This window comes from Saccopteryx bilineata, chromosome 4, assembly GCF_036850765.1.
Source record: "Saccopteryx bilineata isolate mSacBil1 chromosome 4, mSacBil1_pri_phased_curated, whole genome shotgun sequence".
NCBI lineage: Eukaryota > Metazoa > Chordata > Mammalia > Chiroptera > Emballonuridae > Saccopteryx > Saccopteryx bilineata.
Window position 1 is genome coordinate 286,403,909 of NC_089493.1, and position 15,355 is coordinate 286,419,263.

Here is a 15,355-nt window from a genome sequence, read left to right on the forward strand (position 1 = left end):
GCCTGACCAGGTGGTGGCGCAGTGGATGGAGCGTCGGACTGGGATGCGGAAGGACCCAGGTTCGAGACCCCGAGGTCGCCAGCTTGAGCGTGGGCTCATCTGGCTTGAGCAAAGAGCTCACCAGCTTGGACCCAAGGTCGCTGGCTCCAGCAGGGGGTTACTCAGTCTGCTGAAGGCCCGCGGTCAAGGCACATGTGAGAAAGCAATCAATGAACAACTAAGAAGTCGCAACACGCAACGAGAAACTGATGATTGATGCTTCTCATCTCTCTCCGTTCCTGTCTGTCTGTCCCTGTCTATCTCTGCCTCTGTAAAAAAAAAAAAAAAAAAAAAAAAGATGAGTCAAACATTGGTCCCACCTTCAAGGGAATGTATAAGGAAGATGAGATCCCTGATACAGGGTCCAGAGCTGCTGGTCCATTCATATTTGTTAGGTGATTTAGGCTGTTGTCTCCCAGCAGACTCTAAGCTCCATGAGTGCAGGCTCTGTGCTCATGCCTTTCTCCAGAGCCAGCAGAGCACTGGCATGCAGTCTGGACTCAATTAAGTGGAGGAGTGAACAAGTGAATATGTGAAACGTAAATGCCCAAAAGAAGCGGAATCCCAGTGAGTAATGTCAGAATTCAGGAAAATAACTACTGCCTGAGAGAGAGATCAGGCAAACATTCATAGAGGGGTGGTAGCATTTGAGCTCCCAAAACAGTTTATGGTTGCTATTACCCGATAACTGCCCTGTCGGCCACCCATCGCCCCCTTAGTAAATGTCTGTGTTCTCTTACCCTGAAGTGTAGTATGTCATTGATTAGCAGTGTTTAGACTCAAATTGGGCCATGCTTAAATGTCAATTTTTGTTTGTACTTTGTTTTCCTTGCCTCTGACTGTTAGAACTGTCAAGTTCCTAATGCTTACTTGTGTTCTGATAGGTATATGTGTTTTAAAAATGCTTATTACAGTATTTAGTAATGCTTTATTACATTTAAGAAATAAATGCTTTATAACACAAAATGCAGTGACCATGTCAGCAGCTTCTGTGGGAGGCTCTGGCTGCCCTGGGAGTGATCTTAGACTTGGGAATGGCATTCAACCTAAGGTGAGGCAATTTGGCCAAAAGGATGGCATTTGGAGAAATGTGGCTGAAAGTGGAATAGGAGAACTTGTCACTAAAACATAGCTATTGCATCTTCACCCAGAAATGGAAGGCCATATAAATACCTTGTGGATAGGAATTTACTATCCACAATTGATCATTATGTAAATCAGATGTTTTCTGGGTCTCTTTATACCACAAAGTAATATAAATATAAATCATCCTACCATTACTTTCCTTTTTATATCACAGTACTTTTAAAAATTTTAGCGTAATGGTTTTAGGAGTACGATAGGACATGTTTGAAGTTTTGGGGTATATTAACTGTTAGAAAAAATATATTGTATATGATTTATTTTAGATACACACTTATCATAAAGTACACTTTGGGAATTGCTTTTCACTTACAATATTGTAATAAGGTGCGTGGTGTGTGTAATTGTGACTAATGAGCATTAATGAGTTTGAGATCTCAACATCCTTATTAGTAAAGTTAATAATATGGAATGTGGTTTTGTGTTTTGTTTTTCTTTCTTACACACTTCAGTTTAATGAAGTTACTCTGAGTAGTGTTTGAATTGTTCAGTTGCACTGATGGTTGAATGTGAGAATATAGCTTTTAAACATAATGATCTGATTTTGAAAGACGGTCTTAGTATTTAATGTACTAAAGATCATATTGTTGTGTCAATTTTATCAGCTGTTATTTATAATATGACTAAAGTTTAGAGAAGTGGGACAGAAAGGAACTGTTAAAAATAAGAATAAATAGTATGCCATGAAACTTATATGGTAAGTGCTAACCTAATAAGGACATTTAAATTGATGGGCGGACAGATTGATGAATTGAATTTGAAATGACCAAGGATTTGCAAGTTTGGGGTCAACTTTGGAGCTCTTGGGAATGGGATTCTTTATGTTGCCACAGATTTTCCTGTAGAGAAATTAAAGGTGGTTGCAGGAGACAGAGCCAGTTCCTGAATATCAGTGACGCTGAGGCAACACCTGAGTAAATCAAAATCCTTGCAAAATTCCCAAGCCTCTTTCCATCTATTAATTTCAATTAAATCAGTCAATCAATCAAGCACACTTTTTTGTTTTACCAGCTTTACATTGTCAGAGAGCTCAGTACGGTGCCCACGTGCATAGGAAACTTGGCAGAAAGAATTTATAGTGTTAATACGGTCATTGCACACATAAATTTCAAGGAATTATGATTTTGTTTAGGAGATCACATCATATATTTATTAATAATTGATTGACTATCACCTCTGCTCCTTTTATTAATCCTTCTGTACCTGTACAGGTAGGCAGCAAAGGACCCAGGGAGAATGGCAGCAGTATGAACATTTAGTTCATCTCAGTGATGGCTGATGACCCCCAGAGAAAACACTTTCTGCTACCACTTTTGCCACTCCCCCAGAACTGATTTCTTATGAGTCTCTAGACTTTGATACACAGTAATTTTTAGTAGGTGATACCCGTATGATGATCTGTTACTTTCTAAGGGAGAAGCTTGGATTTTCTTCAGCTTTTTGCTCTTTTACTGCTGTGCAGAATAGATGTATAGAATAAAATCCTTTTCTCTGCATACCTCCTTACTTGGTAGCCTTGTTCTAATGCTTCATGACATACATAGATAGTTTTCTGATAAAGTTTTACTTGCTTCTCAGTAATTTTTAAATAATTTATGGGCTTCTCCCTTGTACTTACCTTTTTGTTTGTCTCTCTGTTTGTTATAGCCATCCTGGGATCTCCAGCTAGTGGAATTCAGAACACAATTGGTTCTGTTGGTACAGGCCAGCAGAATGCTACTTCTTTAAGTAACCCAAATCCCATAGACCCCAGCTCCATGCAGCGAGCTTATGCTGCTCTTGGACTCCCCTACCTGAACCAGCCCCAGACGCAGCTGCAGCCTCAGGTTCCTGGCCAGCAACCAGCACAGCCTCAAAGTCACCAGCAGATGAGGACTCTCAACCCCCTGGGTAGGTGAAAGAACTCTTGAAAACTCCTTTCTCTAAATGCAGCAATGAGAATGACATGTCTTCCTGGAACCCAAGGCTCTTTTCAGTTATTGTTTTTACTTTAAATTCAAATTAACATGTATTAAAACTGCTCACAAAAATTAGGGGATATTTTATCGCTTCATATTCATTTTGAAATATCCTGTAATTTTTGTGAGCAGTATATTATGGTGCGACTACAAGTTGATGTTTCTCATCTCTCTCCCTTCCTGTCTGTCTCTGCCTCTTTCTTGCTAAAAAATAACAAAAAACTATGCAGTAAAAGGCTAACATCTTCAATGCAAGAGATGTGTTACAGACTTTCAAAAAGAATAGCATTTGCAAGTGAAGCAAATATTTTTGTTGCTTGCTTGTGCTACTTCTGTCTGGACAGTTTTCATAAAGGAGATTTCATACGGCTTAGAATGCCAAAGTCTCAGAAGTTAGAATTATGGTTGAATTATGGTTATACTACTTGGATTAACTCTCAGTACACCATTTATTTGACAGAGAATTTGTAGATGGTGTACAACTTCTAACACATCCTGGTTATAATTGGTTATCCTACAGCTGGAATTGACCAGCCCGGACATGGACATGTTAACAAGAGTCTCAGAAAATCTCTCCTGTCTCAGCCTTCTGTATATACTAGTGTAGCCTAGTGTCATCTCACCCTATTATTTGCCAGTATTTGTTTGGTCTTTTGTACTGAGATCAGCTCGGCAACGGGTGTGCATGAAAGGAAGGCACTGCAGGACTTAAGAAAAAACACACAAGACACAACATAAAGAAAAGATGGGTACAGGGAACTCCAGCCTCTAGGATTGAGAGCCCAGATCTCTGCAGGCTCGTTGTATTTATTCGTTTCTTTACTCATCAAACGAATTAGCAGAGCCTGGGTTAAATTAGCAGAGCATAGGTTGAGGTGCAGAGAAGGATGATTAACTCATACCTTTCAGGTATGCAGAAAATGGCTATAGGGATCAGCTGCCTCCTTTAAACAATCTTATCAGTGCTTGCTGGGACAGCGTTCTGCCTCTGCAGGACTTGGCCTTCCAAAGTCCGCACCAAAGACTTGTTTCAGGGCAGCAATCTAATCTCTAGCCGTTTTCCTTCATGTAGGCTTACACTTCTCTACAATTTTTGCCACCTCTGCATGTTGTTTCCTTAATATTTTCCTTTAAATTGACATAGTCCTTTTAAACATAGGCTTTAGCCAAGCACCATGTCAGTCAAGTTAAATCAAGGTTATTGTGGCCTGACCTGTGGTGGCGCAGTGGATAAAGCGTCGACCTGGAAATGCTGAGGTCACCAGTTCGAAACCCTGGGCTTGCCTGGTCAAGGCACATATGGAGTTGAAGCTTCCAGCTCCTCCCTCTCTCTCTCTCTCTCTCTCTCTCTCTCTCTCTGTCTCTCTCTCTCTCTCCCTCTTTCTCTTTCTCTCCTCTCTAAAATGAATAAATAAAATTTAAAAAAAATTTTAATTTAAAAAATTTTAAAAAAAGGTTGTTGTGCTAGTTTTGTTCTTAGTAGAATATTTTACCTTAAAAATGATCCTTAAAAGTAGCCAATTAAAAACATTTGTTTCTTTTTGGAAAACAACTGCCCTAAGGCATATCTTAACTTCTACTGACCAGGATATTGAGTTAGAGTCCTAAGACCTGAGATCTAATCTAACTCCACTCCTCTCGATGGTATAATTTGGAATAAGACTGTTAACTTTTATACTTTAAAGTGAATGCTGTAGAAAAATTGAACTTTAATGCTTTGTACCTACACTTAATATTGATGGTTTTGTTTTCTGATATGGAAAAAAAATAAATAACACATAATATGTGACAAGTCAGTTTAGTTGTTTAGGGCATGATTTGATTAAAGCCAGAAACAAAATCTGAAGGCAAAATGGATCATTTCTAGGTTTTTCCACAACCATAGAGTACACTTGTGATACCATCTAGCCTCCATAAAAATGTCTTCTTTTATTCACAAAGTGTAGTGGGAAGGAGTCTTAACTGAATTTGTAAAAGTCAGTCAGCATTATTGAAAATATAACTCCTAGCCATAGCAGGTTGGCTCAGCAGTAGAGCTTCGGCCCGGCATGTGGAAATCCCAGGTTCAATTCCCAGCCAAGGCACACAGGAGAAGTGCCCATCTGCTTTTCCACCCTTCCCCCTCTCTTTTCTCTTTGTCTCTCTCTTCACCTCCCGCAGCCAAGGCTCCATTGGAGCAAAGTTGGCCCGGACGCTGAGGACGGCTCTGTGGCCTCCACCTTAGGCACTAGAATGGTTCCAGTTGTAACAGAGCAATGCCCCAGATGGGCAGAGCATTGCCCCCTGGTGGGCATGCTGGGTGGATCCCAGTTGGGTGCATGAGGGAGTCTCACTGCCTCCCCGCTTCTCACTTCAGAAAAATACAAAAAAATATATATATATATGTATATGTATATGTATATGTATATGTATGGTCTACTGGAAAGTTCTGTTGGTTTCTATCACAACAAGTTTCGACATGTAAGCACATGTTTATTTGGCGCATGTGTGCCTATTTTTATCACTTAAAGTATACATACTGACATAGCAAATTAACTAAAACAAAGTTGATTCACATTAGTCTTATGTGTGAAGCAAAAGTGTACCCATGGGCCCTGGCCGGTTGGCTCAGTGGTAGAGCGTCGGCCTGGCGTGCAAAAGTCCCGGGTTCGATTCCCAGCCAGAGCACACAGGAGAAGTGTCCATCTGCTTCTTCACCCATCCCCCCCTCCTTCCTCTCTGTCTCTCTCTTCCCCTCCCGCAGCCAAGGCTCCATTGGAGCAAAGATGGCCCGGGTGCTGGGGATGGCTCCGTGGCCGCTGCCTCAGGTGCTAGAATGGCTCTGGTCACGACAGAGCGATGCCCTGGATGGGCAGAGCATCGCCCCCTGGTGGGCATGCCGGGTGGATCCCGGTCGGGTGTCTGTCTGACTGTCTCCCCGTTTCCAGCTTCAGAAAAGTACAAAAAAATTAAAATAAAATAAAATAAAATAAAATAAAAAAGAAAGAAAGTGTACCCATGGCTACTGATAAAGTTCATTTACGCCACTGTAATTTTTACGAATTTCAACAAGGAAGAAATGCTACAGAAGCATATCTGTCGCATCCACCATATTCCCCAGACTTAGCACCCTCCGACTATCACTTGTTTTTTTGTGGGTTTTTTTGCATTTTTCTGAAGCTGGAAACAGGGAGAGACAGTCAGACAGACTCCCGCATGCGCCCGACCGGGATCCACACGGCACGCCCACCATGGGGCAACGCTCTGCCCACCAGGGGGCGATGCTCTGCCCATCCTGGGCGTCGCCATGTTGCAACCAGAGCCACTCTAGCGCCTGAGGCAGAGGCCACAGAGCCAACCCATGAGAAATGCCTTGCGGGAGGGGAAGAGAGAGACAGAGAGGAAGGTGCGGCGGAGGGGTGGAGAAGCAAATGGGCGCTTCTCCTGTGTGCCCTGGCCGGGAATCGAACCCGGGTCCTTCGCACGCTAGGCCGACGCTCTACCGCTGAGCCAACCGGCCAGGGCGACTATCACTTGTTTTTGTCCTTACAAAACTTTTTGAAGGGCAAAAAATTCAAAAATGAAGAAGATATCAAACAAGCACTGGTTCAGTTTTTCACATCAAAAGATAAAACATTTTTCAAAAATGGGATATACAAATTGCCCTCATGCTGACAAGAAATCATTAATAATAATGGCAATTATATTATTTAATAAAGTTTATTGATGGTAAGAAAAATTTGTATTTTGTTTTATTCCAAAAACGGACAGAACTTTCCGGTAGACCATATATATATATATATAAATAAAACTCCCAGAGTTCCTGCCATAGTGTTTATTATCACAGCTCAAGACTCAGTTATCTCAGTTATTCATATGGTGACTTGTTTATCTGTTATCAGACTCTTGTATGTTATAGTTTAGGAGTTGATTTCTTTTCTTTCTGTCTTTAAAGGAAATAACCCAATGAACATTCCAGGAGGAGGAATGACAACAGATCAGCAACCACCAAACTTGATTTCAGAATCAGCTCTTCCAACTTCCCTTGGGGCTACAAAGTGAGACCCATGTTTCAGTCGGCTCCTGAGTGACAGTCACACATGAAAATGGGCTGGGAATCCCACTATTTCTGATTATTTCTAAATGTGCAGCAGAGAAGATAGTTTGAGTGGGGACATGCTCTTTTTCTTGTAATTATAAATGTAGAACAGATCATAGAACATGGCTTCAATTTTGTTGTATAAATATCACTTGGCTCTCCTGATTTAAACGTTTTGAAAGTCTTGTCTGGTTGAAGATCTTACTTAAATGAAGCACATTTGAGTTACTTCAATAGATGGATGAGGTATTCTTCTTCTTCCCTCAGTCCACTGATGAATGACGGCTCTAACTCTGGGAGCATTGGCACCCTCAGCACTATCCCGACAGCAGCTCCTCCTTCCAGCACTGGTGTCCGGAAAGGCTGGCACGAACACGTCACTCAGGACCTGCGGAGCCACCTAGTACATAAACTGTACGTTCCCACCTCACCCAGTATTCACATGTGATGGAAATATTTTGTGGCAGATGGCATTATGACAGTTTTGCATTTTCATCGATACATGATTTAATACCTTAGTGATCCCATGTGATAATATTCTAGTAGCTGACTGGGGTCATGTCCTTGTTTAGGGAACCACAGCCACTGCTGGCAGGCCAGAGAATCTGAGACCTTGTATCCTCATTGTGGGGCATCAGAGTATTCATAGCTTTGCCCAGTAGCATGAACTGTGACCCATGTCATATAGGCTAGTGCTCCCAGTGCAGCCAGACGTGTCCTCTGAGCTCTGGGATGCATGAAGGGACTAGGATTAGCTCAGAAGCTTTGCCTGAATTTATGGCTTCAGTTTATACATATGGAGAGCCCTGAGAACAGGAGAATTTGGGCCTAGTGAATACAGATGGCATGGTAGCACCATCGTACAATCAGTGAACATATAGGAAGTTAATAGTTAACTTTCTTGAGCTAGTTAAATTGAAGGTGAAGTTAACCAACTTGATTCCCTTGAAGTATGTTTTCTTCATTATTTTAATCAAAATATTTGTAATAAATACAGAGGTGGGCAAAAGTAGGTTTATAGTTTGTATGGGAAAAGATATGCAGGTTATGATTATTACAATAGCTTTGTTAACTCAAATGAATATCACAATTCCAACTGTAAAGCTACTTTTGCCCACCTCTGTGGTTTAAAAATAGGAATTCACAATCTCATTATTCTTGAGATGACCTAGCATTTATTGTCAATAGCAAAATACTGTGTTGGACTTTGAGATAAATCACAAGTTGTTAGTATGTCTCCAGAAAATGACTTCATTTGTGTACTCATATTCTAGGCCAGAGAGGTTTAGAATTTCTTTCAGAAGTGTGTCTCCTTCATAGGTAGATGAGCTTCTCTTTCCATGTCACATATAAAATGGCAAGATGCTGCTGTTGTATTGAAAGTGAGTTGATAGAGCATGACCAGGCGGTGATACAGTCGATAGAGCGTCAGACTGGGACGTGAGGACCCAGGTTTGAAGCCCCAAGGTTGTCGGCTTGAGTGCAGGCTCACCAGCTTCAGCACGGGGTCACTAGCTTGAGCCCAAGGGCTCTGGCTTGAGTAAGGGGTCATTCACTTTGCTGTAGCCCCCCAGTCAAGGCACATATGAGAAAGCAATCAATGAACAACTAAGGTGCCACAACGAAGAATTGATGCTTCTCATCTCTCTCCCTTTCTCTCTGTCCCTATTTGTCCCTCTCTCTGATTCTGTCTCTGTCTCTGTCAAAAAATTAAAAAACAGTGAGTTGACAGTATTTTATCTTTTTAGCGTCCAAGCCATCTTCCCAACACCAGACCCCGCAGCCCTGAAGGACCGCCGCATGGAGAACCTGGTGGCCTACGCGAAAAAAGTGGAAGGGGACATGTATGAGTCAGCCAACAGCCGGGTAAGCCGCCATGTTCCAGCCTGCACAACACCATATTTACAGTGGATATAACTGCATCTGTCTGGCTCACTTGTCTGGAAACGGGGAATATGTTAGTTGGGTAGACCCAACACTGTGAGGCTGTAAGAGCAGAGTCTTAGTAGGTAAGACATGAGGTCCCCTCACAACTCTCTTAGTTTACTACAGTATCATCACTACAGTGGTAAAGGAGGTATGTAGGAAATTATATTTTATCCATGGATGTCATGCCCATGCCCATGTGTTTATAATGCTTGTACTATGTTGTTGGCCAGCACCAGTGACTATTCAAAAAGAGGTTCAACTATGGAGTGAAATATAATGTTCATTTAGTATCTACTGTCTATTAAGTCCTGTAATATAACTAGGAGTTCTACAAGAATTTGGGCCTTTGGTTTATTAGAAGCGTTGAGTACTTATCTTTGCCAATGTGCTTAAGAAAAAGTTCATTAGTTTGTTAGAATGTACAAACCAGATAATTTGTTTTTTACAGTTTTGACTGCCTAATATTAAATGGTATTGCTTTTTAGGATGAATACTATCACTTATTAGCAGAGAAAATCTACAAGATACAAAAGGAATTAGAAGAAAAACGGAGGTCACGTTTACATAAACAAGGCATCTTGGGTAACCAACCAGCCTTACCAGCCCCTGGGGCGCAGCCCCCTGGGATTCCACAGTCACAACCTGTGAGACCTCCAAGTAAGGACTCCCATTTGCTTCTACCAGCCTTTAATCTATTTGCTAGTTTTTCCTTCTGTGTTTGGGGTATGTTTCGGAATTATGTTCTCAGGAAGCCCACATTTTGGAGACTGATAGTGGTCATGACCTTGTGCATTGGCCTATATTTGGACGATGAGTCTCTTGTGAAGAGGCCCTTTTAAAGGTTTGCTGGTGGCAGAATGCACAGTGCTTGGGGATCTATTGACTGGTTTTCCCTATAAATTTGAAGTACTCAAGATAAAATTCCTGCCTGACCTGTGGTAGCACAGTGGATAAAGCGTCCACCTGGAACGCTGAGTTTGCCAGTTCAAAACCCCGCGCTAGCCTGGTCAAGGCACCTATGGGAGTTGATGCTTCCTGCTCCTCCCCCCTTCTTATTCTATATCTCTATCTTCTCTCTCTCTAAAAATAAATAAATACAATCTAAATAAATAAATTTTAAAAAAGATTAAATTCCTTATTTCTAAATCCAGGATTATTTTAAGTAACTTTATTTTCCTGCCATTATAGATGGGCCGATGCCCCTTCCAGTGAATCGTATGCAAGTTTCTCAAGGTATTCAACTATTGCTGTGAATCATGTTTTTATTTACCTTTCAACAGCCACAAAGTGTATTTTTTCCCCGTTTATCTCTTTTTTTTTATAGCTGTAGCTCCTCCTTTTCCTTCTATTCTTCTTTGCCAGTGAGCAGAATTAATATCCAGAGGCAGTATGAATATTGGTTGTATTTGGAAGTTAGGAGATCAGGAGTGGGATTTAGCTATTTAGTTTTTGTCTTATTTTTTAATGGATAGGCAAAGTCATTAGGAAGAGGCTCACAGAAAAGCACTGTAAGTAGGGGAAGGAAACATTTCTGAATGTGTGAAAGGAGAACATCAGGCCAGTCCTGGGGCAGCAAGCAGCAACTGGGAGTGCAGCAGGAAAAGTGTGACAGCAGCTCTGGGTCCTGTGAGTGCTGGTGGCCGAGTCCAACCAAGAGGGTTCATGCTCAGAAACTGCTTCAAGCTGGGGGACTGGCAAATGGTCTGAACAACTTTCTAAGATTCTTTTCAGGTTGAAATTCTGTGGTTTTGCTTGGTTGAAGCATCATTTCAATTTGGGAGTTTGGGGATAAGGGGCATATCAAACCTTTTACAGTTTTGTGTCAAATTGAGACTTGAACAGTAGGATGTTTTTGTAGGTTGTGAAATAGGTGGTGACATTATCCAGATGATTCTAAAGCAAGGCTTTGATCTGCTGTGTGAACAGTAGTTTGTGAGGGGGAAAAAGATCATTTTTAAAGTTACAGTAATCTTATTGCATACTGAAAAAGACATGGTAGATAAACTGATATTATAGAAGAAACCGTTTACAGAGGATTGTGGGAAATTACAAAGAATGAGAGGTCATGGTCTAGAGACACTTAGAAACTAGTGAGGTGTCTTTCATGGTGTGACGTTCTTGCAGACTGTGGGCAGTCCCGGGACAGCAAAGGTACCGTGAAAATGAGATTTTTCTAGTTTGTAGAGAGAAGGCTGAGGTTGAGAACTGGCCACCCTTCGATGCTTTCTAAACACTTAAGTTGCTTGCAAAATTAAAACCATATTTTGAGTCTTATCCCAGATCGTAACAATAAATATAAACCCAGCTGGAGAGCTAGGAGGCCCTGGTAGTGATGGGGGATGAGAACAGGCTTCCTGAGGAGAGAAGGTGGAAACCAGATGCTCCAGAAGGCCTTAGTGAGAGGTTGGCTCAGATGGTGCCCTGACTTTAGTTAGTTAACACCTCTTCCATAGTTGGTGGGAGCACCTTCCCAACGTAGCCTCGCTTTGACTCTTCGTGCAGGCTGCCACCATCCTGATCACTGCTTCCTCAGCCTTGTTTATGTGGTTTGCTTGACTTACTGTCCTCATCTCCTCATTCTGCTCTGTCCCCTCTCAACCTCAAGTGCCATATTTCCTGGATGTGGAAATTCTGTTGTCTTATCTGATTAGCTTGATTTCCTTTGGTTGTATGTGTTGTGTATGTGTTTCATCTTACTTTGCTTAGAGTTTATTGGGCGAGTTGTAATTCTGTTTTCCTATGGATGCTTTTCCTAATGAACCATTGTGGGCACGTTTACAGGGATGAATTCATTTAACCCGATGTCCTTGGGGAATGTACAGTTGCCACAAGCTCCCATGGGACCGCGTGCAGCATCCCCCATGAACCACTCTGTCCCAATGAACAGCATGGGCTCTGTTCCAGGGGTAAGTCCCGCTTGCCTTAGATGTGCTGAGGAGGCCTTGCCCAAAAAGGAAAATCTCTAAGCAGTGAAATTGTAGATCGTCTAGAATCCTGTGGTACTTGTTCCTTTAGATTTGGGTTATGTTTTATTTCCCCCGTCTTTATCACTATAGTCAAAATTATTTGACCATTTATTTGTATTTTTATTGGAATGCCAAATTCATGGGACCCTATGTCTCTGTGCGAAGATGGGAGTTCTGTGAAGGGAGTAGGCAGCCTCACATATCTGGCTGAGAGGGACTTGTCAGTGTTTGTTGACTCCTAGAGCCTACTCTCCTGGGGCTGCTTTCTAAGTGCTTCACAGAACTCATAAAGGCATCCTTTGAACTCTAAATTATAGCATGCTATTGAGTTCAGTCCAGAGGACAATATGAAGCCTACTCATTAGAGACTTTGTATGAGAAAGCAGGCAAAGCCTGAGAGCTGTGTTTTAGTGGGGGGTATTTCTCTTCCCAAGAGGGAGAGAGGATTTGAAGATTTCTGTCTCTTCTAGTTTATCTCGAATACCTTGGCCCTCGTCCTCTGAACTCTCATTGATGGCTTGTTGTTTTTTAGATGGCCATTTCTCCTTCCCGAATGCCTCAGCCTCCGAACATGATGGGTGCACATGCCAACAACATGATGGCCCAGGCGCCTGCACAGAACCAGTTCCTGTCACAAAACCAGTTCCCTTCATCTAGTGGGACAATAAGTGTGAACAGTGTAGGCATGGGACAGCCAGCGTCCCAGACAGGCGTGTCGCAGGTACTGTTTGCCTTTGGGCCACCTACATTGACATAGCCCCAGCTTACTACCAACCTGAACGTATCTTATTTCATGGAAATTGGAATTCTAGACTACGCATTTCACATTTCATTTTCATTTTTTAGCATCTCTTGATTTTCTTCATTTTGTCTTACCATTTCACTTTGTTTAGAATGACTTACCATCTTGGGGTAACCTTCATGTAAAAAGTTATGGTATTTTGGTTTGTGTGCTTTCGTGATTTGATTTGTGGGGTTTTCATTGTCATTTTATTAAGTTTTTATTTGTCTTTTAAATTCTAAGTTTCATCTTATGCAACCCTGAGAAACGTTGAATTTTAGAGTGAATAAAAAAAAGTTCTTTGAGTTCACTGCTAATATTTTGGTTTGTCTATCCTGTTACCTGTCAGTGAACTACCCAGGTGAATCAGGCTAACTGGATCAGTTGAGTAGTTGTTATTAAATGTGTTTTTACTTAGTCCAAAACTGAAGAGAACTATTTTCATTCATTTTACTGCCTTTTATTCCCTTTTATTAATCGTTATAGTGTATGAGTGCTGCTATATATATGTACACATTTAAAATAGGCCAAATCTTCCCCGAAAAGATGAAGTTCATGTTTTATTTTTTGAACATGAAGTAATATTGAATAAAAGTAATTAACTCAATTTACTTGCTACATGCCTATTTATTCTTAATTTCTATATCTTGTCATTGCTCTAAAACAGGTAGCAAATTTGTCCTATAAATATTTTTTACTTTATGGGCCATCCATAAATTCTTTGTCTTACCTACTCAGCTCCACTATTGTGGGGCAAAAGCAGCCCTTTTGGCCGTGTTCATTCCTACGTAAATGAATGGGCGTTCTATGTGCCAGTGTAACTTTAGTATAGAAAAAGGCAGCTAGCTGGTTTTGACCATGGGTGGTGGTTTTCAGACCCTCATTGTAGACCAGTGATTTGGAACCACTTTTCCAAAGGTCTACAGGTATTCTGAAGTGTGTCCCTAGTTAAGACCACTGCACTGAAACATTTCAGTATTTCAACAACTCACTTTTTTAAAAAAGATCTGTGCCACTGTGGGTGTATGTAAAGGAGCATGAAGCTAGCGAGCTGAGTGGATATGTGTGTTTAAACCAGAGGGTTCGACAGTTATATAAATCAAAGTATAGGAAACATTCATAGCATTAACTTTATTGGAAAGTGCACATTATTGTAAGTGTACAACTGGATAAATTTTTGCAAGTGGAACATGCCCATCAAACCAGCACACCTTTTCAAGAAAGCAGGATTAGATTTTCATACACTTAATTCTTCACATGTGTTTGCTACATCTTAAATGGGGAAAGTAATTGTAACATCCTGTTTCCTTTGTTAGGGGCAGGTGCCTGGTGCTTCTCTTCCCAACCCTCTGAACATGCTTGGGTCCCAGCTGCCTTGCCCACCAGTGACACAGTCAACATTGCACCAGACTCCACCTCCTGCTTCCACAGCGGCTGGCATGCCGTCTCTCCAGCATCCAGCAGCACCTGGCATGACTCCACCCCAGCCAGCAGCTCCAACCCAGCCATCAACTCCTGTGTCGTCTTCCGGGCAGACTCCCACCCCAACTCCAGGCTCAGTGCCCAGTGCCAGCCAAGCCCAGAGCACCCCTACGGTCCAGACAGCAGCCCAGGTGACCCCACAGCCTCAGACCCCAGTTCAGCCTCCTTCTGTGGCCACCCCTCAGTCATCGCAGCAGCAGCCAACACCTGTGCATGCCCAGCCTCCTGGCACACCGGTGAGCCTCTCTGTTGTCTTTGATCTAAGACTCTTAGATGAGAACTTTCACATAAAAAGTTCTGTCATGAAGTTCCTGCAGCATCTTGATACATCCTCAAAAAGGAACTGCACTCAAATAGAACCATAATGAGCCGTGTTTTGTTTCCAACATTGGCTCTGAAGGCTGTTTGGCAGAGCATGATTTATGTTACCTTCCCTAATTAAATGTGTTTGCAAAATCAACCATTATAAAGAAATAATACATGGGTCTTCTGTAGAATTTTAAAACTACATCTGTATAGGAGTAGTATGTTTCCCATTATCTGTCCTAGATTGATGTCTTCTGAGTTGGGGAATTTTCCCTCCTAATATTGTAAGGATGTAGTCACATTTCTGATTTATGTGCTTTGACCTGCCTATTAGCCTTGTTTTCAGACTAGAAGCCTTTTCTTTTTTATGACAAAATGGTAGACCCAGGTTAGTACACCCTATGGCTTAGATCTGCCCAGTCCTCTGCAGACCTGTGGCTGCCCACTGTCGCCTCCACCTTCCTCTCCCGGTTATGAAAATCTTAGTATTTGTTTTACCAGTCTAACTTAGAAACCCCTGTCCCCCTGAAATACATTAACTGTATTCTTGGGGACTTAAGGTATTTATATATAAAGTATCAAAATTAATCCCCAAAATAATCCCAAGATAACATATCTATTTGTATTTCTCCAAAGCCTTTCTAATTTTACCTTATCTTTTGTTGGTATACTT

At 41.7% G+C, this 15,355-nt stretch overlaps 1 protein-coding gene across 2 annotated transcripts in view; it reads left to right on the forward strand.

Moving 5' to 3' along the window:
- CREBBP (CREB binding protein) overlaps positions 1 to 15,355 on the forward strand; it is a 159,694-nt gene that overhangs the window by 94,491 nt on the left and 49,848 nt on the right. For both annotated transcript variants that reach the window (XM_066275080.1, XM_066275081.1), the window contains 9 exons: positions 2,830 to 3,072; positions 7,075 to 7,177; positions 7,486 to 7,632; positions 8,967 to 9,084; positions 9,633 to 9,804; positions 10,336 to 10,380; positions 11,929 to 12,053; positions 12,646 to 12,834; positions 14,211 to 14,612. In XM_066275080.1, the coding sequence (XP_066131177.1) occupies positions 2,830 to 3,072; positions 7,075 to 7,177; positions 7,486 to 7,632; positions 8,967 to 9,084; positions 9,633 to 9,804; positions 10,336 to 10,380; positions 11,929 to 12,053; positions 12,646 to 12,834; positions 14,211 to 14,612 (1,544 nt within the window). The remainder of the gene's footprint in view (positions 1 to 2,829; positions 3,073 to 7,074; positions 7,178 to 7,485; positions 7,633 to 8,966; positions 9,085 to 9,632; positions 9,805 to 10,335; positions 10,381 to 11,928; positions 12,054 to 12,645; positions 12,835 to 14,210; positions 14,613 to 15,355) is intronic.